Source organism: Thermobia domestica, chromosome 4 (assembly GCF_964235325.1).
Source record: "Thermobia domestica chromosome 4, izTheDome1.hap1.1, whole genome shotgun sequence".
Classification (NCBI taxonomy): domain Eukaryota; kingdom Metazoa; phylum Arthropoda; class Insecta; order Zygentoma; family Lepismatidae; genus Thermobia; species Thermobia domestica.
In genome coordinates, this window is record NC_137457.1 from 280457367 (window position 1) to 280481759 (window position 24393).

Sequence of the window (24393 nt, forward strand, 5' to 3'; positions counted from 1 at the left end):
TACCAGACTTCTGAAACCAGGCAAACATTCAGAATTGCAATATATACTGTGCGGAGCGTATTTTATTAAGAGTAGGACAAAAATCCACCAAAGTTTACTTAATTAGGACAAAAGCTCACTAGACATTTCACGAGTGAACATTAAATACCAACTGTATACATAAAGAACGCAGTAAATTTAAAATTGAACAAAGAACATTAATTATGCAATAAAGTGGGTGACATTCATAACTCCTAAACGGCACAAGTCCAAAAAATATAGGCACTAGACCTAAATTTTAGGTCCTGTGCCATTTTTGCAGAAATTACTACATAGTCATTTAGGAGTGTAGCCTGCAAATTTTTCTAGCGGAGCAGGCTTTTTATATATTAAAAGCAAATCAAAAGTTTATTTCCAGATTACGAAAGCTTCAATAAGACAATAAATTTATACATATTACACATGTACATAAATACATAATATTATTATATTTCCAGTTAGTTTCTTTTTGAAACCTGGACCTTGACAGAGCGTAAATTTAAAACCACAGCTTGTGGGAAATGTACGAATAAGTTAGTTATAAGAAATCGGAAACTGTTCATGGAGGTCCATATGTTTGACTGTATTTATCTTCTGTACTCTTATATAAAAGAGTAAAGATGAGTGATTTTTTGGGCATACTACTACAAGTAGAGTCGTTAAAAGAAAATTATATTAATTATAAAATATAATTTTCTTATGAAATCAGGACATAAGAAAGAATTTTTGGAAATAAATATCGTAAAAAGGGTGGGGCAAGATTTTTTAAAGGGTAGTGTATCTCGCAAGTTTCTGAAGCTAGTAAAATGAAACTTGGCATATAAACTTTCCTGTTAAAAAAGAAAACTGAAAATTGAACACATAAAAGGGAAAGAGCAAAGGGAGCACTTTTTTTAATGTTCGAATTCCCCATTACTTACTCAGAAAATATGTAAATAAATTAAGGAAGGATTTTTTTAAAGCTAGATGCGTGAAACTCGGTATTTGAACTTTTAACTAAAAGTAATAAAATACTATATGTTTCAGAGTCTTGAAAATTACACTTCTAAGGGGAAGGAGGGTCAATTTCTATAACATTAAATATCCCACTGCTTATGAGATTTGGGCAGAAAACTCTTTTTCCTTTAGGCCTCGGTTCATCCAGTTAAGCAAACGAGAGTACAAAGTGGCTGATTAATTAGGTTCTTTTAATTATTTTAACATGTTGACGTAGTTTAATTCTTCTAAAACTGTATTCTTTCACATTCTATTATAAACATCCTTCATTTGCTGTAATTATTAAACACGTTTAATAAACATAAAACAGACTAACCCCCGGTCCCGGCCAGGAATGTGTTTTTGGTGTTAAGCCATCATTTGCCGTCCGTAACATAAAATTTGATTTTAACTTCACGTACTATCAAGACTCAAAGTCTCAGAAATGTAGCATATATGAAATATACTACTACTACTTTTACTACTACTACTACTACTACTACTGCTACTACTACTACTACTACTACTACTACTACTAATAATAATAATAATAATAATAATAATAATAATGATAATAATAATAATAATAATAATAATATGTACTTCTGAAATAGGTATGTATCTATGTGTTATTAATTCTTTCATAATCTTGAAAGAAACTTTTGATTCGTTTTTAGTTTGTAAAAATCAAGGCCCTCTAGAATAACTTGCTGGCTACTCCCTGAATGACTATATATTGGTTTCTGTACACGTATTGTGTTATCACTTACTAGTCTAGTGTTATTTGTAGAACAAGACAATGGTTCTTGTCTTGGAATATTACTAGTTTGGTGTGGTAGTACAGTGATAGAGTGTGACCTATAATTTAATTTCCCTCTAGGGTATGCTATCTGCAATGCAATAAACTGTATATGCTTCTTCTTCCTAACAAGGCTGGGCGATAAGCCCCTGCAATTCCATTACAAATAAGGACGAAATTATTTTATAAATTACTTGGTGAACCTTTGTTATATATATATATATAGTTACATTCTTTCATCTCTAGTCTAGTTAGTTACATTCTAGTATACTTTCATTTATATATATATTTATAAAAACTCAGCTATTGCTTCTGTACTATTTCAATGGTTCGTACTTTAAAACATCCCTTCTTCAACCATGGTTGCGGAATTGATTAAACGTAATGTTCTTGTATTAAATAAATTTATTTTAAATATATCTTTCTCATTAATTTCAATTAAGTTGCTTTTCAAAGATCCTCTAAAATTTCAGTGACACACTATGGGCTATAAGCCATTAACTTCTATGGCCACCCTGCTACAAACTACAGACTTAAATATTCGATAATGCATTTCAGTAGTAAGTAGTTGCCACAATACCAATATGAACGTATATAATTCCAACGGTAACAACTATGTTAGTAACACTAAAATTATTATTAATAAAGATAACGAGTAAGGAGTAGTTAATTACGAGTATGGCAACTATTTGCTACAGAAAGACTTTTGTTCAAGAAATATATGTGTAAAAATAATTTACTTCAAAACAACAAAAGGAAAGCAAAATTTATGACGTACATAACTAAAACACAATATTATGTTACTAATATGAGTTCAACAGTGTGGAAATAGAGAAAAACAGACATTATGAAAGATCTGGGAATCACATTTGGTAGGAAGTTAAAATTTTGTCGACATAGAAATATATCATGGAAAGAGCAAGAAAGGACAATATGCTTCATTTATTTATTTATTTATTATTTCAGAACGATAGAATATGTATTTATACAAATAACTTGTAAGAACTAAGGTTCTATAATATGAAACAGTATATCTAAAACTTTGACTAACAGATTGACAGTATTCTTCTTACGGACGCGATGGTAGCGCCACAAGAGATTTTTAGGACTTCTGCAGTTTTGGACTTGTGCCGTTTAGGACTTGTGCCGCGAAATGATCTTTAGGACTTTTGCCGTTTAGGACTTGTGCCTTTTAGGACTTGTGCCGCGAAATAATTTTTAGGACTTGTGCATTTTAGGTCTAATGCCGTTTAGGTCTTGTGCCTTTTAGGACTTCTCCCGCGTCCCCTACATAGTTATTACATTAATTAACACTACTTTGCACTACTTGGCTCGTTTACCAAGATAGCCTGTCCATCTGTCAGTCCATTTGTCCGGAAGACAAAGAATCTCAAGAACTACTGATTGAATCATAATAAATTTTGGCGAGAATGTAGACGACCAAAATTTAGGGATTACATTTGCTGATTGAGGTGGTCCATTCACCGGAAGTTGTAGAAATAAACCACTTCTACTTTTAAAGTTGATCACTATAGAATAATCACGGTAACATATAGTGAGAAGCGGTTTCGTGTAATCGATTAAATGTGCCAAAAATACGTTCCATCTACATCCTTTCTCTCTAGAAAAAAACCGGAAATGATGGAAATCATCTACAATTTCTGGTTTTAATATTGATCTATATACAGCAAACAGATAAGGGATGAAGTAGCGGAAATCCAAAAGAATCAAGGGAATAAGCTACTTGAACAAGTTTCAGGATAAAGCTCTGAATCAGGATCTCGTGAAAGCTTAATGCTTCTCCAGACTCTTGTCCCTAATTTTCCTGTAAAAGTGCAACGCACACTTTTATATGCACCTTGCATGATTGGACACTTCAAGATACACATGAGTGCAATGCTGTGTAACTCATCACGCCTCACGCATTCTACATGTTAAATTGTCAACTTCACATATTGAACTATGAATTATAATATCCACCTGGTGTACATAAAGCTGTCATACGCATAGAGCATCACTTTACGCTGCTGCTTACGTCTCAATCTACGCATTGTATATCATTATTAAGTTTAATAGCACAAGAAAGAAGATGCTTTGATGTATTTAATCAAAGAAAACTTATGCTTTGAAGTATTTAATCAAAGAAAACTTATGCTTTGATGTATTTAATCAAAGAAAACTCTATATATAAAAACTCTAAAATCATAGATTAGAATGAAAAGTACTGTAACTCTTACAGAATAAAACATTAATATAAAAATAACATTGTAGCATATTTTACATTCTAAACACGTATAATACAGAACGTATTGAATACATACCTGATGATCATCGTTCGTTGTAATAATGTATGCATCTAAATTTCTTGCTATTAGTTCTTTTCTTAGTCTGGTTAATCTTTCTGTTGTGTTTACTCTGACTGGAGGAGGAGTGTCTCCAGGATCACAAGCTAGTCTTCGTGGCACATCGTGTAGATACTCTTCGGTTGCAGGAAAACTATTTTTTAATGGTCCTCCAAAATCTGATTGATGGTCCCAGTTTATAAACTTAGATGGATGAGCCCAGCATGAGTTCAACACAATAAAAACTAAAATGAAGGATACAAATCATAATATGTACGATTTATCGGTTGTATCGGTTGCACTGGCACGATCATATCAACATAACAAATTCGTCTTCTGATGCACTTTTGTTCGTATGCAAATGAGTGATTTTAATAATCCATATACATCTGGCTGTTTTTAAAAAGGCGAAAGAATATCGATTGTTGTCGACTGTTACAACTCTTTGAAGCAAGCGAAATTCAGGAATGGACTGAAGAAGTTATGCTATGCTGAGGAAACCATTGATTGTATATACATTCCAGTAGTGGTTCGTAGTCTGCAGAAGCAGCAGTTGCAATATCAAAGATATATACGCGCCCGCGCCAGCTTCCTCCTCCTCCTCACGTTATTGAGTCTTATCCAAATAATATTTAGGAAATATGAAGAGGAAAATCCCTCCCCCTACTTTTATATTCACTGATTTAAGTACATTCGCTGATATTGATTTAAAATATAGAGTATTTCTTTTTCCTTGAACAAAATAAACAATCAATGTCAATGTACTGTGCATTCATGTATTACATATATACGAGAATTGTATACCAATATTATTAACCAAGAGCTGTGAATTGAATATATAGCATATATTGTAAGAGAATGTAAATTGAATATATATCATATGTAATAAGACATGAATAAGAGCCTTACAGAGAAAGAAGAAGAAAAAAGAAAATTGTATATACTCATGCATAAGATTAAACAAAATCATTTAATTAAATAAACTATACGCTATTTGAAATGGAAATCCATTTTTCATTGTTTTCGAGTTGCAAAATTTTTCTGTTACCTTCTGATTGAAATCTGAAACGCTATTCACGAAGTATCTCTAAATAGAAAGCAACACTGCCTCGGATATTATCCGCTTTATTTTCTTTGGAGTAGAAAAGAACCTCTCTCCTCCGACGATCGGCATTTTGTTAACATGTTTATATGAATATAAGTAAAAGGAATTCGATTTTCAGTGACCATGTATTTTTTTGTGCTGTTATACTGTAAACAATGACCCCTAAAAAACAAACAAATAAATAAATAAATAAATAAATAAAATAAATAAATAAATAAAATAAAAATGATTTTTTTAAAAAGTTGCACTTGCACATTTATGCCCTTTAGTCAAAGGAAACATATCATTGTTGTTGAAAGTAAATGATTGTAAGGTTAATTTTTTATGCTCTTCTACCGGATATCGAAAGTGGAACCATATGCCCCAAAGGCATATGTATTAGCTACTAGTCCAGCGGTAGGATATTTTATTCCCTTCGAGACATCATTTAATAAAAATTAGTATTTGGAATGATTTGTTGGTTTTCAATAAATGGGAATTACCGGGAATTGGAAAACTATTGAATTTGATGTTCAAAATACTCAGAATGTAGAAATTTCATTCTTGTAAGTGGTAGAAGTACATTTCGAGATAGGAAAATTGAATGTACCGCGATTGTAAGCATTATTGTATTTTGCTATTATCAATATTGATTTGATTTGATATTATTCGTTCTGTACACCATATTACATGTACGTTTGCGTATTTAGTTTTCATTACAGTTCTTAACTGTAATGGTTTTAAATCAGAGTATCTGATGAAAACAATATTAATGCACCGATTAAGCTCAAAGAGAAGATGGTTTCTGTACATTGTAAGATTATTATTAAAGTCCTCAGTATCATTTATTCATTGATACAAATTATTTCATAGGTTAAAAGTTACTTAGCGTCCCTGGATAGGTCCCAGATCTTGTCAAGTAGATTTTGTAGTAGTCAAACACCGTTTGTGTGGAATTTCTTGGAGTTCCTCTCTTTTCTCCTACTTTCTCGATTCCACCATTTCATCATTGTCCAAAACATCATGAAGAAGTTTTTGAATTCGAGCTTGAACTTTTAAATATGACATTTCTCTACAAAAACTTACGCGCCTTATGAAAATTGTTCCAATTGTTGATGATGTAAATCTACAAGTAAAACGCCCAGTGTTACAGAAAGGATGAGCTGAAGTATTTTATAGGAAATTTAATGAAATAAACAAAGATTTATTCTGAAATTCCTCTATCACAGAATTCGGATTTTTAAATCATTTTAAGTTTTCTGTACTATGAATATGCAAGGTGCATGCATACATCTTTCTGCATTGTTCGATTGGCAAAACTATGCATGTGAATGCAGATAAAACTCGTACTGGAATTAGTTATTTTTATTAGTTAATATTGACAAAGGACACAGTACAAAAAGCATTGCATTTCCTCGTCTGTCCCATGTGGGTGATTTTTGGATATGTTGTAGTTAAGGGCCAACTGTTTATATGGGGCCAACTTCCTACGACCAAACCTGTGACCTCCAGAGGTCACCAAAATTTCCAGCATACAAAAAGTATTGCATTTCCGCGTCTGTCCGATTTGGGTGATTTTTGAATATGCTGTAGCTGAGGATCTCCCGTCAATTGTTTATATGGGCCAACTTACTATGACCAACCCTGTGACCTCCAGAGGTCACCAAAAGTCACACCGTCACGTGGACTATCCTCATTTGCCGTAGCCCAGTATAACACACAACTAGTCTTTGTATGCCAAGTTTGAACCAGTTCTACCAACACCCGTTAGATGACCTTTGGTGATCTCTGGAGGGCACAGGGTTGGTCATAGGGAGTTGGCCCCATATAAACAATTTCCCGGAAGATCCTCAGCTACAACAAATCCAAAAATCTCCCAAATCGGACAGACGAGGAAATGCAATGCTTTTTGTGCGGTGTCTTTCTATTAAATATTAAACATTCAGTTAGTAGGATGTTTATTAAGAGAAGTGGTGTTGATATTCTTCTCTGACTTTGTTTTTCCTTTATTATCTTCTATTTCTTCTTAAATATTTCAATTTATATCTATTATGGTATATGGTAGTTGTCCTAAAATAATAAAAAATCTTACTTATAAAATACGTCACTATATAATGATAGTTCCTAATAGTAAACAATTACTGTAATAGATGTCATTGCCTGATTGCTTGCTCGCCTTATGGATCTCGCTAGTGTGCAGGCAATTTCAAGATATCATCACGATTTAACTTCAGCTTGAAAAGTCCAATGTTTCAATTTGATTATTTCTTAATAAAACGAAATCCGTAGCCATATTCATTTTCGAGCGTTATTGCTTATATACTTCTAGAGTAACATATTGTGATGATTCAATTTAAACTTAAATTGTACTGGGTCAATTTAACCGTGAAATGTACACCGGGATGCTGTAACACTCCGATAGTTTTACTAAACACCATTGTGGTGTTTGCATTTAACACATATTTCACGTTATTTCTCGAAAAGTTTGCAACACTGATCTGCGTTTACCATCTTTTACGTCTTTATTTTCATTGTTGCTTCAAATGATGTTGCGCAATTTATATCATTGGATTTATAAAAACATAACTTTCTCTTGCGTTGGTGATACTGTTCATTCGGTGATGTTCGTCAATACAAGGGCAAGTATCGCCCTTTCTTGCTTCTTGCGAAGTTTCGTTTCTCTGTCTCTTTCGGTTTCTCCATTATTACGGTTAGACATTCTAAATTATATTATAATGTGCAAACATCATTTCATGACTTTGTCGTCAGATCGGCACGGGTTAACGTTCTCCGTAGGGAGCTGTTATTTCACTAATGCGTGTTTACGGTCACATAGAATACATTTAGCGGCTATGCGTATCGCAACACGAAATTACCCTAAATAAGGGACAGAATTAATCCAATCATTTGTGAAACACTATTTACAATCACTACAATATTTATCTACTTTTCCTCAAGGTGCGTTTATTTTCGTTCAAAGAGGAGATAAATATACATTATTCGAGATGTTGCATGTGACAATAAATACAAAAACTTTTATCTGGTAAATCCAAGTAATACCAAACCAAAGTACCATTAATGTTCATTTTATACCCTAGTCGAGTAATAAACATATTTCACATAGATCCAAGCATATCATAAAGTAGAGGAATTGCCTATACAATAAAATCGTGAAGACATACGTCACAGTTTCGCAACCCCCACTACGCCCGCTTTGTCCAATAAGATCACAATATTTTGAACCAACATTCATGGCGGAAACCAGAGTAGTCAATCAGACGAGTCGATGCTCTGTTTTTTTTAATTCATTGAATTAATAGGATGAAGATACATATGGGCAGATTCTCTATTGTTTTACATACTTGCATAGATCTCTCAAACTGTAGAATAGCTTCCTTTCCCCCACTGAAAGTGTATTTCCCTGCTCCCGCCAAGTGAACTTTGTGGTGGACAAACACCGTGTGCGTGGATTTCCTCGGGGTTCTCCCGTTTCCTCCCACTTTCTTCATTCCATCATTTCATTCATTTCTCATCATCACCGTCTCCTTTAGCCTAACCGGCATATTCGTGGGACGTAAAACTCAAAGATTTCATTTTCAATGAATGTGTTTTGAAAATAACAGCAGTAACATGAGTTCATCATTGTTCACTATTGCCAGTAAATTTTGAGACTTTCTTAGTTGTATTCGGTTTTTTGTAAAAATTGTTATTACGTGGGACAAAAGTGGAAAAAGTAGAAATAGCAGGGTGTAAATTAGAGTAAAAACATGAAGTTTCCAGACATTTGTAAGTGAACACTTTTTGGAACTTCTCTTGTATATTTTGTATTTTAATGTCATTTCCCCCTTTTTATATTAATATATGTAGTAGAAGTGACCTTCCTCTATATCATGAGATGCGCTTTCTTCAAATTAGAGGGGTTTAAATTAGCATAAAGACATCAAGTTTCTAGATATTTCTAAGTAAAAACATTGTGGATATTTTATAATTCAATATTATTTTCCCGTATTACATTAATATATGCAGTAGAAGCAACATAGCTCAATATCATAAAACGCACTGTATTCAAATCGGCCGGGTGTAAATTAGCACAAGTTTCTAGATATTTGAAGGTGAACAAATTTTGGATCTTTCCTCGTATATTTTCTTTCAATATTATTTCCCCCTTTTTATATTAATGTAGGGGCCTATATAGTAGAAGGGACTTCCACCTAATATGAGATGCGCTTCTTTCAACTCGACGGAGTGTAAATTAGCGTAAAAGCATCGTTTCCAGATATTTGTATGTGAACTAATTTTGGAACTTTCCCTCGCTTATAGACTATTATATTTCGATACTATTATCCCCTTCTTATATTAATGTATGTAGTAGAAATTACACTGTAAAAAATGAGGTTTTGAAACAACACAAAATGTCTACCACTTTAGCGTGTTACTTGTGATTTAATTCAGCACCAAGACATCGCCTTCCGAGCATATCAGAAATAACTAGTTACTATCTGAGAGAATTTGCATTGGTATTTATCGTTTAATATGAGCAAAGCATTGCGAAATATCTTTGGCACTCATGCCAAGTAACGAATAATGTTCTATGTTTTCCGTAATCGGTCAGAATAATAGTGTTGTAAACCTGTGAATCGTTTGACAACAGTTGCATAGACAACAGTTCTGCCATATTATGTTCATATATGCTAAAACACAAGAATAACAGATAAAGAAAACAGATGGAAGCAAAGCTATCTGTGTAACTGTTGTCAGATTATTCACAGGTTTACAACAATATTATCGTGACCGATTACAGAAAACATAGAATGTTATTAGTTACTTGCCATAAATGTGAAATATGTTTCGCAAAGCTTTGCTCATACCAAACAATAAAAAACAATGCAAATACTTACAGCCAGTAACGAGGTATTTCTGATATGCTCTGAAGGCAGTGGTGCCCACCCCCCCTTATGTCTATGACGCACCCCCCCCAATTGTCTATCCGTAGGTGTTCTCCCATGAAAAAATCTTCTTTTCGATTAATTTTACCCCCCCATCAACCATATTTATATAGATTTTAACCCCCCCAAATATTTCAATGACGCAGTTTGCGTCATAGCCCCCCCTTGTGGGCACCCCTGCTGAAGGCGATGTGGCTGGTGTTGAATTGACACACAAGTAACACGCTAAAGTGGTAGTCATTTTATGTTATTTCAACACCTCATTTTTTGCTGTATACCTTCCTCTATGTCACAAGATGCGCTTTCTTCAAATCGGCGGAGTGTAAATTAGCGTAAAGTTATCAAGTTTCCAGAATTTTGTAAGTGAATAAATTTTGAATATCGCCTCTTATATTTTACATTTCAATATCATTTTTCCCTTTTTATATTAATATATGTAATAGAAGGGACCTTTGTCTATATCATAAGATGTATTTTCTTACAATCAGGGGAGGTGTAAATTAATGGTCGGAGGTTTAATTGCAATGAATGGGACGTTTAATTGCAATGAATGGGACGTTTAATTGATTGCATTAACAGCTTCTGTCTATCTATTACCGTCTTTAGCCAATAATAATGTCCGTTAAAACCAGAAGTGGTTGATTTCTGCCACTTCCGGTTTGAATAAGGGGTTGAGAGAGAAGATGGCACCCATTCTGAAAACCCTATATCGATTACGAAAGAACTGCTTCTCGCTATCTATTACCGTTTTTGTTCTATAGTTTCAGAGATGGCGTGGGTCAACGAAAACTTGACTCGTGACCCGCTAATGCACCACCCACCGTGACCCACGACCCACCTTATCCCACTCTGACCCACACACCCAACGTGATCCACTTTGATCTGCACTTACCAAAACCCATCGTCATCAACTCTGATCCATGATCCACGTCCTCCTCTCCACTGACTAAAGAGCTTATACTTGTAATAAAACAAGGCTGTGAATTCTATCGTTAATCGGAGTTAGAATTTCTACTGTTTATCGCTCAAACACCGCTCTATTACAATACCGGTGGATTGAACTTTTACGATATAAAATGGTAAAGGGCCGTATTACGATGAATTTTAATTTAATTATCACATATAATTATTTCCTTGTTGAATTACAGATACTTTTCAGTGGAAATAGGATAAATTTTGAGTCTCAAATCAAGGGAAAGTAGGCTAACGTAAAGGGAAAAAGTGTAAAATTCGACTGTGTCCCGAAGGCTAAGTAGTAAATTCTATTGGTATTATTACAATTACAAATATCAATATCCAAAAGTAAATAGAAACAAATGAAAAATGAAGGGAAGTGGAGGCCTTGAAAGTAAAACGTAGACAAATTCACTAGTATTCAAAAGATGCTGCCTACAATTCACTGAGCAGAGTGGATTGTAGGTGGTCGGTCGATTAGTCAAAGGGGGTAAATTAGCACAAGTTAGCACAGTCGTACAGCACAAGTTAGCACAAGTAAATTAGCACAAGTTAGTAAATTAACACAAGGGTCGGTGGGTCATGATGGGTCACAACGGGTCACGGTGGGCGGTGGGTCACTGTGGGTCATGTCCTGTTAAACAACGACCCACTAACCCACTAAAGTGATCGACATAAAAGCTGGAAGTGGTTGATTTCTACCACACTTCTGGTTTGAATATCCTTTGCAAAAAATAATTTGATTCCCAACTTTTAACCCTCAACAATCTGACAAAATTTCCCACTGATTTGGAGTTCTTAAGCTATTTTCTCTCCCAGACGGACAAGGTAAATATGTAAAGGCGTTTTGGTAAACGAAATTCCTTAGGAACCGATGAAGGATGAATTTTCTATCCGCAATAAAAGAAACTTACTAGCTGCTTCGATTTCAATACAGAATATTTGAATCAATAAGAAACTAATAGCATTACACTTACCTAATACGTAAAGTGCATGTGTCATCTTCATGATTTGCTAGTTAACTGTTGCAAAATTGTTAAGACAGGCTAAATACTTTATCTATTTTTACGTAATCCTAAATCACGAAGGTAGCAAGTTTTTGTTTGTATGACGGATAAGATAATCAGAATAAGAAGAAAAAACAATAAGACAGATCAATAGTTTTGAGATTAAGGATGTAGCTCAAATAGGATTACGCTTATCCTAGATCAAACTTTCAACGTAAAAAATGAGATCAACATAGATTACAATTACGACCTTGAGAATTTAAAAAAAATGGAAAGACAGTTATAGTAGTTATAGAGAACTTTTCTCTCTTTTTTTTTTCAGTGAACAAAACGAACAAAAATGTAAGAATAAAACGTTAGAAGCTGGTGATGCTGACACAGTAAAGAAAATTGTGTCGAAATAGTATGAAGCTATGAACGAAGTTGAACCTACGAAAAATTTCCACTGATGATAAAAGTGTAAAAGGAAAAGCCAATTTTATTCTCCATTAGCGCTAACAGTTTCAAATCTTTTCATCAAGGAGAGACGAGGTTAACTTTTCAAAATCACATTTTTACTTTTAAAAATTTTTAGACCTTTCATACAATCTTTAAGATACTTTGGACAATTCATATATGTCTGGTGCCAAACTCCAAAATTATTTTCACAATTATTAGTGTTAAGCAATTTTACTTCGAACATGCTATGCATCCTCGTTGATGAGCAAACAAAACAATTTGTTTGTCGAAAGGGCTTAATGTTAGTGTGTAAATCAGGAAGCAACTAGTTCTCTCTTTGCAAGTTCAAATTAACCCTTTAATGGGCAAGCATTGATAGCATTACTATTAACATATTTAGTTTGCTTTTATCGTTGAAGCATGTCTTCCTCATCATAATTTCGTAATTCTAAAATTATTTTTGTACTTTGGTTACAAAATACAGGGTGTTTATTTCAAAGCAACATTACCATAAAATAGGTCTTATGTGTATTTACTGAGCAGCATTGCCCTATTATGGTAAAATATCAAGAATACTCTCACTAGGGATGATACCATACCGGGACCAAGTACCTGGAGGAAACCTATATATCGTCTGAAAGCTTTTGCCATGAGAAATGCGAAACCGTTATCCTATCACGGGCAAATCCGCAACTTGACCCTATAAGGATCCGCTTTGTTGGTTTTGTGACCCTATGTAAGGCATATTCGACAGAATAAAAATGAATGTTTATATGTATCACGCAAAAGCGCCTGAGCCCATCATGTTGTTTTTTGGCTCATTGCTAGAACGTGATTTGGGTAAGGGTTTGATAATATCACTTTGCACCCTGACGCACCCATTTGGTCAGTGGTCAGTGTTGCTAACGAACTGTAAATACAATGTGGAAAATGGTTTCTGTACCACTGTATATCCATGAAACGTAGCATAGTCATTGGAGAAAATATACTGTGGAAGTATTCCTCTCCCAAGTACTCCAGTTTGTCAGTGTTACCAACTATTTTCTATAAAAATGAGAAGTTGTAAAACAGGTTCCTTACAATGAAACGTTTAAACACCAAACTTGGCAGAAACATCACACGATACTACAGCAAAAAGACGTTGAGTATTACTGTCTCCCAACCACCCTAGGTTGTCAGTATTGTCAACCAAGAGTAAACATCATAATGATCCAAATGGTGTGCAGGGGGGCCGCGGTGGCTCAGTGGTAGAGCGTTCACCTCTGGTGCTTGGAGTCCCGGGTTCGATCCCAGCCCCCGCCAAGTGAACTTTGTGCTGGACAAACACCGTGTGTGTGGGTTTTCTCGGGGTTCTCCCGTTTCCTCCCACTTTCTTCATTCCACCATTTCATTCATTACTCATCATCACCGTCTCCTTTAGGCTAACCGGCATAAGCGTGGGACGTAAAACTCAAAGATTTCATTTTTTTTTCATTTTCAAATGGTGTGCCATTGAACGAACATAGAACAAATGTGACAGCTGCAGTATTGGACAATGGAAAACATAGTGTGAATGAATGTCTCCGTCTCCCCCCCGAAAAAAAAAACAGTTTGGCAGTGTTGCCAACCAATGCGAACATTCAAGATTTTCACATGAAGTCGACATAATAGACTGCGGACATAATTAGACTGCAACCCATACTAGTTTGTAGTATGTTAATGTAAATCCATAAGCATTCATAGTGTCAGTGTTTCCAACCATTCTAAAATACATTTTTTCTAGAGGTTGCCTGACCATTGCAAGCATAGAGACAAAACTTGAAATAAATATCATTCGACACAAACATACTGTGGTTGGTACCATTCCCCAAGCACCAATCTGTCAGTATTGCTAACGTTTTCAATATGAAAGTTCCTCAAATAGCAGTATAAGAGCTTGGCGGTATTTTTATATTGTCTAATAATGTGACCATGTGGCTGAACATATATAATGGAACATGACTGTTGACCATGCAGCAACGAACGGTACTGGTTAGAAGCTCGTGTAGAAAGAAAAGGTTGGATGAGTCATGCATACATCTGGTCATAGGAACTTCGTTATGACATGGTGAGGCAACCTTTCGAGAAAATGTATTTTAGAATGGTTGAAAACCCTGATAACCTCTAGGATGGTTGGGAGACGGTAATACTCAACGTCTTTTAGCTATAGTATCGTGTGATGTTTCTGCCAAGCTTGGTGTATAAACGTCTCATCGTACGGAACCTGTTTTACAACTTCTCATTTTTACAATTGGTTGGCAACACTGACAAACTTGAGTACTTGCGATGGGAGAGGAATATGTCTACAGTATATTTTCTCCAATGACTAACGATGTTTATGCTACGCTTCATGGATATACATCTAGTGGCACTGAAACCATCTTCCACATTGTATTTACAGTTCGTTGGCAACGCTGACCAAATGGATACATCAGGGTGCAAAGTGATATTATCAAACTCTTGCCCAAATCACGTTCTAGCAATGAGCCGAAATAGAATATGATGGGCTCAGGCGCTTACGCGTGATACATCTTAACATTCATTTCTATTCTATCGAATATGCCATACATAGGGTCACAAACACCAACAAATCGGCCACTTATAGGGTTAAGTAGCGGGTTTGCCCATGATTTGAAAACGGTTTCGTACTTCTCATGACAAGAGCTTTCAGACGATATATAGATTTCCCCGGGTACTTGGTTCCGGTATGGAATTATCAATAGTAAGTAATTACCAACAGTTTCGTTGAAATAATTTCCTACAGAGCAAGAAACCACAAATAAAAAAAGTATAAAATGAACTTTTGCGGAACGTAGAAGATAAAGCTTCTACACAATACTAAATTTGACTGTCCCCTGTTGACGAAGATTAGAAGTATCTAAAGAAGCGACCCGCAAGTCATGTATATGAATATTGTATGAAAGCAATAATGCCAATGAAGTAAAATGAAATCTTTGAGTTTTACGTCCCACGAATATGCCGGCTAGGCTAAAGGAGACGGTGATGATGAGACATGAGTGAAATGGTGGAATGAAGAAAGTGGGAGGAAACGGGAAAACCCCAAGGAATCCATCGCACACGGTGTTTGTCCATCACAAAGTTCACTTGGCAGGAGCTGGGATCAAACCAGGGACCCCAAGCACCAGAGGTGAACGCTCTACCACTGAACCACCGCAGCCCCGCCAATTAAATGAAACCTAAAGTTACAATTCGTGCGGATAACGCAATAGAATGCGATGTTGCTTGAGAGCAATACTGCCCATTAAAGAATTAAGACGATTTAGATGTTTAGTTAAATTTATATAAAATTCAAACTTTTATAATACTCAGCGGTGTCATCCAGAGGATGATTCTTTTCCTTAAAGAAATTTTCGATTATTCTTCGGAGGTAAAAGACGTTTTAGAATTTTACCATAGGTAAGATAACGTAATGCAGTAGGGAAGGCCGGGGCTGGTTGGCGAACTTTTCATTCTTTATTTTTTTTATAAGCAGATAGTGCACTGCCTTGCAACGTAATGGATGTATACAGACAGACCAATGTTTCCTCTAATAAATTGAATTTTTTTGTTTTGTTACTTACAGTTTTCGAGAAATAAGTTTTTCTTTCTTTTAAAATGGAGTATGCCAACCGACCCCTAGTAAGGGGTTGGTTGGCTGATATTGTGGGGCTAGTTGGCATACTTTTTAAATATAGCAAAACACAAACAAAAATTCTATTATATATATTGCAATGAAGTAGGCTATTTGAAGTTTGAAATGACTTTTATTCTCAACATTTAAAAGAAATAGCATTATGAAATATGAAACCTTCTTTCTTTCATTCTAGCTTGGTTGTCATGATATCGAAAGCTACAAGATTATCAAACCACATCAGTTTTAATAGGAGTTGGTGTAGGTTAATTCTTCGCATTATTTCAATATGTAATTAAAATAATTGAACTATTAAGAAACACAGTTTATTTCCTGCTGTCCACAAAGTAGTTACGAGAAACTAAGATATGTTTCAGCTGAAGTATCGAGAAACCTAGTTTATTTTCTACTTTTCACCAAAAGAAAAAAAAAAAAAGCAATAGCTAGGTCTATATTTTTATAACAAAGAGAACACACACAATATTCTTGATCTTGAGGATTAGGCCTATTCAGAAAATTTAGAGTCCGAAATCCAGTTTTTATCTCGATTTCTAAATTTTGGCAGTAATCCAATACGTGCATGTTATTCTATAACATTGAAGTAAAAGATCGATAGAACTGTAAACAACATAACAATAAAACAAACAATGTAACAATAAAAGTAAAATGAAATAAAATTCCACACGGGGTTGTTTGGCGCACTTGCCAACAAGGGCGCTGATTTCTCTGTAATTTTTTTTTTGGGGGGGGGGGCATTCAGATGCAGAAGGTATAAATATGAGGATTTTAAGACAAATTGCATTCAAATTATACCAAATATTGTATATTCATAAATACAATAGGGGGCCCACATGAGCTTTGAGGGGCCCGGGTTGCCAAGCAACCCCAAATGCTATAACCCAACTAACCCCAAACTCATGTTGTGCAACAAAGTTGTAATTACTCAGCAATTGCTTGGCATTTACGTTTTATCGTTTGAATATTCATAAAAACAAAATTCAGATCTAACTAATGCTATATTACTTACCTCTGTACTCCAAGTAGTGACGATTCTGTGATGTAACGGAGAACTGAAAAAAATACTTCAGACTGGCAAAAACACTCTTTATCTAATAGACGCCATTATCCGCAAGTTACAAATTTTATATGAAGGTGGCAGTTGCATCCACAGGTCGCTCTTTTATGACAGCAGCAACAGCTCATTATGTTAATTAATGAAGGAGTTATATCCAGTTCGGCAACCAGTCCCTGCTGCCAACCAGCACCGGTCTCCCCTATAGTCTGGTAAATCGTTTTCTCCAATCTCTTCAATAAACTCGCTAAATTGACTGTGATTGAACGTATGTGACCTGATATAATTAATAGGTGACATGATTCGCTTTAAAACTTCTGACATATCCATACATTTTATGTACAAACTGTTGACGAATGATGCAATGTACGAGTAATGGTTTTGAGCAGTGGCGTCTAGTGACAATTTTATGTTTGTTCACAGCCGGTAAAAAATTCTAATTCTAGAATTCTTTCTGTATTCTAAATAAGCAAAACGATGAAATCAATGAAGGTAACCATATATGCTTACTAGCTGTTATGCCCGTACTTCACTCGGGTCAGATAAAATATCTATGTAAACAAACTGAACAACAACAAAAAAACACTTATTTTACTAATGAATTTGACACTAATATCGATCATTTTGGATTATTATTACATGTTTCGATAACACCTCCCCTCCGGTGATCCCCCGACCCGCATACAATGGTGGCTGAATTTGAAACTCATCGCTAATGGAAGTGTCACCATTGATCTCAACGACCGCCGAAACTATGGATTTGAAACTAATATCGGTCATTTTGGATTATTTTTTTAAATGTCTCGGTATCCTTCCTGGGGACCTCCGGCCCGCAGCCGAATGGAGTGAATTTGGAAGTTAATTGCGATCGGAATTTCACCATTGATCTCAGGGACCGCGAAAACTACGAATTTGACACTAATATCGGTATTTTCTAATACTTTTACATGTCCCGGTAAACGTCCCCCTGACCTCCGTATTTGGAATTAAAAAAAACGCTTCTTCTTTGTCTGAGGCCTGGGGAAAGATACCGGTTATTTGGTAGCTCTCGGTCCACTAGTCAGGTCCCCAGGCCGCACACAGACACACAAACAAACATTTTTTTTTTATATATTAAGTAATAATAAAAAGTACCCATTCATAACAAATGGTCTATTTCATTTTTAAATGTAATCAATTCTGCTGTTCCTCGGAACGTCCAATTTGTGAATAAATTTTTTGAAGTATAGATTTTACAATTTTTTCTCTATTGATACTACAGCTAATGCACTGAGATGATTCTCAATTATGACATTTCTTTAAATGCTCTTATATTATTTAATACAATAAAGGACATTTAAGTTTCTGAAGTGGACATATCAATATTCACTATGATTTTCACGAGTGTTTTTTTCTTGTGTGTGTGTGTGTGTGTGTGTGTGTATGTGTGTGTGTGTATGTATGTATGTGTGTGTGTGTGTGTGTGTGTGTGTGTGTGTGTGTGCTGGAAAATTGTATGTCTTTCTTCGGATTTATCATCAGTTTTACGATGATACACTAATGGCATCTGCATTAGAGTCGAGAAACCACCTGAGCTCCCTCATGGATAAGCGGTTAGCATACACACCTTTGGCTTGGGAAACCCGAGTTTGATTCCCGGTGGGAGCTCGTGTGGTTCGGACCCCACGATGTGCAGTAAGTCCATGTCTCATATACCCTTGGTGCTGAATGGAACGCTAAACTTAAAATCAAATCAAATGAAATTGAGATGTCTGTTGTCTCGTATGAATTGCCACGTATGTTTTTTTATTATTATTAAATGTTAACAAGCAACATGCAATATATCAAATTATAATGATAGTTGTAGAGCTGCCTTTAATTATGAACGCTTTGTCCATATGTTCTCGAATTGTTATCTCAAGATATTTCATGACTGTTTTGTATTTATGTTCTCTGTCGGAGGACGAGACCTACAGTTTAAAAATGAGATTACTTTAACATGTTTGATGCTCTCGCACTCGGAATTGAACCCGGGACTTCTGCAGTCATTAGACAAATGAGGAAGCTAGGACATTTCATGAAGTCAACCAAACCACGGAAAACACCAGTTACCTGAATCTTCGGACAGGCACGTTGCCAAGGGGAGTCCGGACCCCCGTCCCCTTTGAAACCAGAAATGAAAGAAATTAAGGAAAGATGAAACAAAAAGAAAAGACGTTAGCATATGATTGCTGACATCAAAACGTAGCTAAACATGGGGCAGATTTCGCTTCGTTTACGAAAGACAAAGCGTCCAAGTGTGAAGTCAATTAACGGTGCACAATAAGAAACAACGGTTCATAGATCACAACTCTAGCATGAAAGTGTTATTGTGTCGTTACATATGAATGCACATGGTAATAACTTACGTACGAAGCCACAAAGTAATTAAATGTGAAAAGCCACAAAGTAATGTTATTGGGGAACAATGTTGTTCACTTCGTATGGACGTCTAGTGCTATTTGAAAACACAACACTTTGTACCAGGTTGGCAACACTGACTACCCAATAACCTCAAATATTGATTAGTTTCGTTCTTTATGTTAGTGTAAATGTATTTGCACTATTCCACTTGATTCTATTATTTCTGTAATATTGAACAATTTCCATTCACTTCCCCATAGTAAGTCATTGGAGGGACTCTACATTTGAACACACTTATCTCGGAAACGAAGCGGCATCGGACCCATGTTTATATTAACATTTTACTTATTTGGATGTCCGCAATCACCTCGTCACTTTTGGCCATGCACTTATGTTACACCCTGTACACGAACTGAGAACATTTCCTAACTGTTATGAGTATTTCGCATCTCCATCTAAAGACGTTTACAAGGCCAGAAAAATTTGGTCTGTATCTGTGAAAGGAGGGATTATGACACGTAATAATATATGTAGTTTTGGCAAGATCAAAACAATTGACTATATAATAAAGGTGTCCATTAAAGAAAGTGTCAGTGTATTTACAAGTTAAAGGTGAACTACATGTTTAAGAGAGTAGATTGAACTTTCTCGATGGCCCATAATAATATATACATATATTTAAAAAAATAAACATACAATAGAAATAAAATTCGTAATTGCAAATATTTAAAGTATATTTATATAAAAAATATAATATAATTTCACCACAATTTCTATAACTTCAAATTGATTTCAATACAGGCATTTTTAGAGTGATACGTAAATTAAAACAAGATACAACTGACTTTGGAATTATTAAACAGTTATCAGTCATTTTTTTCACTATGGTGTCTATATCAGTGTGCAAGGATAAGACGTTAGCCACAAAATTAATTGAAAGACGTTTCGATTTATCTTCAACACCAATACCAAAACAAAATTTCTTGGATTCTGAATTTGGTTTTGCAGTTTGCACTGTAAAATAGTAATTTCCATCTTTTGATACTTTACTCCTGAGAAAGCACAGCCCGCATTCGGGAAACGTGATGGCTTTTGGTTCGGTAGAGAAGTTCAAATTGAAGATACCTGCACTATCAGCTTCTAATATGTCAAATTTATGAAAACACTTCACGTGGTTTCCAACTTCAGATGCAAACAAGGTATTTTTGCAGTTTTCTTCTATGGGGCATGGGTAAGGTCTAAAATCACAATTTCGTTCATGTTCATCTTTCGTACTTAGCAAGCAAGTTACTCCACACCCTTCCACACGGTACATACAAGGAAGAGGGAATTTTTGCACCACATTTTCAGCGAAGATGTTTCTTACATTAGTCAACGTACCTCTGCAAACGGGACACTTCGAGATCTTTGGTTTGCATTTTTTGCATATATTATGCCCATTTTTGCATAAAGTTATAGGTGGTATATGCATGTCTAAGCATACGGGGCACTCAAGAATTCTCCAGAGGGTATACAAGAGTAACTCGTCAAATGCATCCCAGAATAGTTTCTTATCTTCCTGTAAAAAGAATTTCATCAGTGATAATATACGTATGATATAGAACTTAATTTAATAATTGGTTAAGGCCCCAAATACAGCTTTGTTGACATTTAACACTGGGACCGTCACAAAAAATAATAAATTGACATTAGTAAGTAATAAGAGCACACGAAACAAAGCAACCTGACTACGGTAGCAATTTTTAAAATGCAAAAAGTGAACACTAGATAATGTAAGTGTAGATCACTTACGTGAAAAAATAATTAAAAAATCATTATAGATGTGTGATTAAAACAAATTCAGGTAACAATCCTATGTGAGGGTACAATTGACTATTTTATGTAAGCAATAGAGGTGTTTAGTTACAAATATTTTAAAGAAAAGTTTTATGTCTTTACTGGACCATTATCAACAGACCGTAAAATTTTATAATACAGCACAAATTTTTCTTGAAGATAGGTTCTCTTATGTCCAAGTTTCACTCCATAAAAAAACGATTAGGTTCAATCAAAGTACAGGAGTATTTCTATTTATTTGTATTGATATGAAATGCTAATGGTTTCTACAATCAGGGAATAGAACTAAAATCTGTTGTGTGAATTTAATGATAGTTATGTAACCGAAAACAGTACAATCAAGTTTCTCAGATATAAATTTCAAGTTACTCGTACGTGTCAATATTTGTTTTATACGTGAAAATTATATATATATTTTGTAATAAATCAGAACTTTTTAAACATATAGTATAGAGGAAATTAGTAATCTATCTAGACAAAAAATCTACTGTATTTTCTTCTTATTAGAGAGTCATTCTTTTCTATGAAAGAAAATCACAAGAAATTAAATTATACAAATTTTCACATGGAAAACAACTCTCCTAAAAAATAGTGCACGTACAAAATGCAATTATGTTTAAATAAGGCAAAGATCTAATATTGAAATATTTTCAAAATATAGTTAAGCGATCTGTTATCAAGCCAGTAAAAGACCCAAAGAGCTTTAATCGGCTTCGTTAAGTACAGTGGCTGCAATTTTAAAACTTGGAGCATTTAGTGTTATGTATTCTATTTGTTGTTATAGAATGTTTATGTATTCTTAGAATCTTACGCAATTAATTTTTACCATCTCCTTTAGCCTAGCCGGCATAACGTGGGGGACGTAAAACTCAAAGATATCATTTCAGTTTACACAATTAATTTCTAAATGACAGTGAACATAGTCATTATCATATTTTTGTTTTTACTCAATGCACTATCAGTTGGCACGTGTAAAATACGGAAAATCGTAAATTGGAGAGTTCTATGTAATAGAGGCCCGTACTAGCATAGGCCCTTTTTTTTAAAGGGAGATTCCATTTTTAAATTCTTTGCTATTAATTCTATACATCTGCAAAATTTCATTCCCATAAGTCTTGATGTTGATACAGTAACGGAGTAGTAACGGTCCTATGTTGGTGAGGTAATTATTTGTACAGCGTTGAATATATCGCAGTGTGCTAGCACGAATTCGAGTATGATCCCAAGAAACAGAAGAGTCAGTCAAATATGATCATGGTAACATTTGCTCCTGGATTTACATCAAATTTGATGTTACAGTGAAACATACATTTCTTGGCAGACGTCATTCTTGCAACCCGTGTCATAATAATGTTGGTTTGTGCAGCCTGAAAGTGGCCAATGATGAAAAAGTGCTTACCATTGACAAGTACGTGGAAGTGCTGAAAGCAAGTCGAAAATACCCCTCTCCTTTAATGGTAAACATGGGACACAGTGGAAGGAAGAATTCAGAACTATAATGAAAAATGAACCATCAGCAACTCGACATCCTTTTAAGATTCAGTCCTGTGTAGGACTTTGTTTCAAACCATCAAGTGGTATTCTACCTGCTGATGCGGACATGTCGATTAGGTACTTTACTTTTTCGGACTTTGACGTAGATCTTGCAAATACATTGTTGGGAAGTCAACTACAGCAGCCGAACCCAGCTAAAGAACGAGACGTACGGAGTTTCTCCGTTTTCTGGATCCAGATGCTATTGCTTGGTACGAGAAAGTGTTCTGTCAAGCCAGACGTCATGGATGCAAAGGATGATCTGCATGAGTAGATTTTACCAGCTGTACATAAGGCAGGGGCTGTTTCCAGTCTCCAGGATTGTCACATGTCCAGTTTCTATATAATACATGGACTATATTATTATTGTTACACGCATATTGTTCTGTTTACCTTATCTATGTTCCTTACTTTGTAATTACGTTTCTTTACTCATTTTTGCAAAGTGTATCATACAATTGCTGGGATATACATACACGAGAATCCTACAAAGTCGTTCTCCCTAACAAGAGCCTATAAAAGCCTTTCTAAAAACATACATATTTACAATATATTCTATTGAAAAGAACTGCTAGTTTCTTTGTATTTTGTAGAAGGGTGCACGTTAAATAAAATGAACAATATATCTATACTTAAAATGTTTACACGCAATTTTCTCAAAACAGGGATTCCCACTATGGATCCTTATTACATAGAACTCCTTAATTATAAAGGTAACCAAGAAAGTTTTTTCTTTTTGTAGAGGTCTGTTTGCAGTTGGCCCTAACACGGTGAGTTGAATGCGAATGGAAATAACGGGAAGGCCAGTTGTTGGTGTGGGTATATCCAACGTACTACCTGGTTGTGCCAGTTCAGTTACACCGTGAACTTGGAACCTCCACAGAGCGTCATAAGGGCGAGTATGCTGTACAAGTTCGAACTGGGGTCAAACGCCGCTGCAGTGGAGTGGAAGACTTGCCAGGACTTCGGTGAGGATGTTGTGACTTCGCGGACAGTGGAGCGGTGTTTAATAAGCTTAAGGGCCTTGACGAAACACTCGAAGACGCACCACTTGCCGGAAGAACAACCATGTAAAAACTAAAGACCTTCAGGCAGCAATTGAGGCAAAGAATAGCCAGACATGTGAAGAACTGGAACTACAATTCCGTGTTAGTGGAGAAACAATTCGGCAACTCCATCAACTTGGGAAGCACTACAAGTTTGGTCGATGGGTCCCACATGATTTGACTCCGGGCCAGAGGGCAACGCGAGCAGACACCTGTGTTTCTTTGCTGTCTCGTCTGAGGAAGGAGCCATTTTATACAGGGTGTTAACATATGATGAGAAGTGGGCTCTGTACGAAGCTCCACGGCGCCGTC

The 24393-nt window shown here is 35.3% G+C and overlaps 3 protein-coding genes across 19 annotated transcripts in view; 1 reads left to right on the forward strand and 2 right to left on the reverse strand.

Moving 5' to 3' along the window:
• The window catches only part of LOC145684103 (xaa-Pro aminopeptidase ApepP-like), a 75479-nt gene extending 63350 nt beyond the window's left edge, over positions 1–12129 (reverse strand). Inside the window, exons 1-2 of the mRNA XM_081755994.1 lie at positions 12096–12129; positions 4114–4379 (exon numbers count right to left, since the gene is read on the reverse strand). Coding sequence (XP_081612120.1) covers positions 4114–4379; positions 12096–12126 — 297 coding nt within the window. The 5' untranslated portion in view covers positions 12127–12129. The remainder of the gene's footprint in view (positions 1–4113; positions 4380–12095) is intronic.
• The window catches only part of LOC145684106 (uncharacterized), a 510020-nt gene that overhangs the window by 384368 nt on the left and 101259 nt on the right, over positions 1–24393 (forward strand). The gene's annotated exons all lie outside the window — the stretch shown is intronic.
• The window catches only part of LOC145684104 (E3 ubiquitin-protein ligase SIAH1B-like), a 48352-nt gene continuing 44347 nt past the window's right edge, over positions 20389–24393 (reverse strand). For all 4 annotated transcript variants that reach the window (XM_081755997.1, XM_081755998.1, XM_081755995.1 and 1 more), the window contains exon 4: positions 20389–21224. In XM_081755997.1, coding sequence (XP_081612123.1) covers positions 20448–21224 — 777 coding nt within the window. In that variant the 3' untranslated portion in view covers positions 20389–20447. The remainder of the gene's footprint in view (positions 21225–24393) is intronic.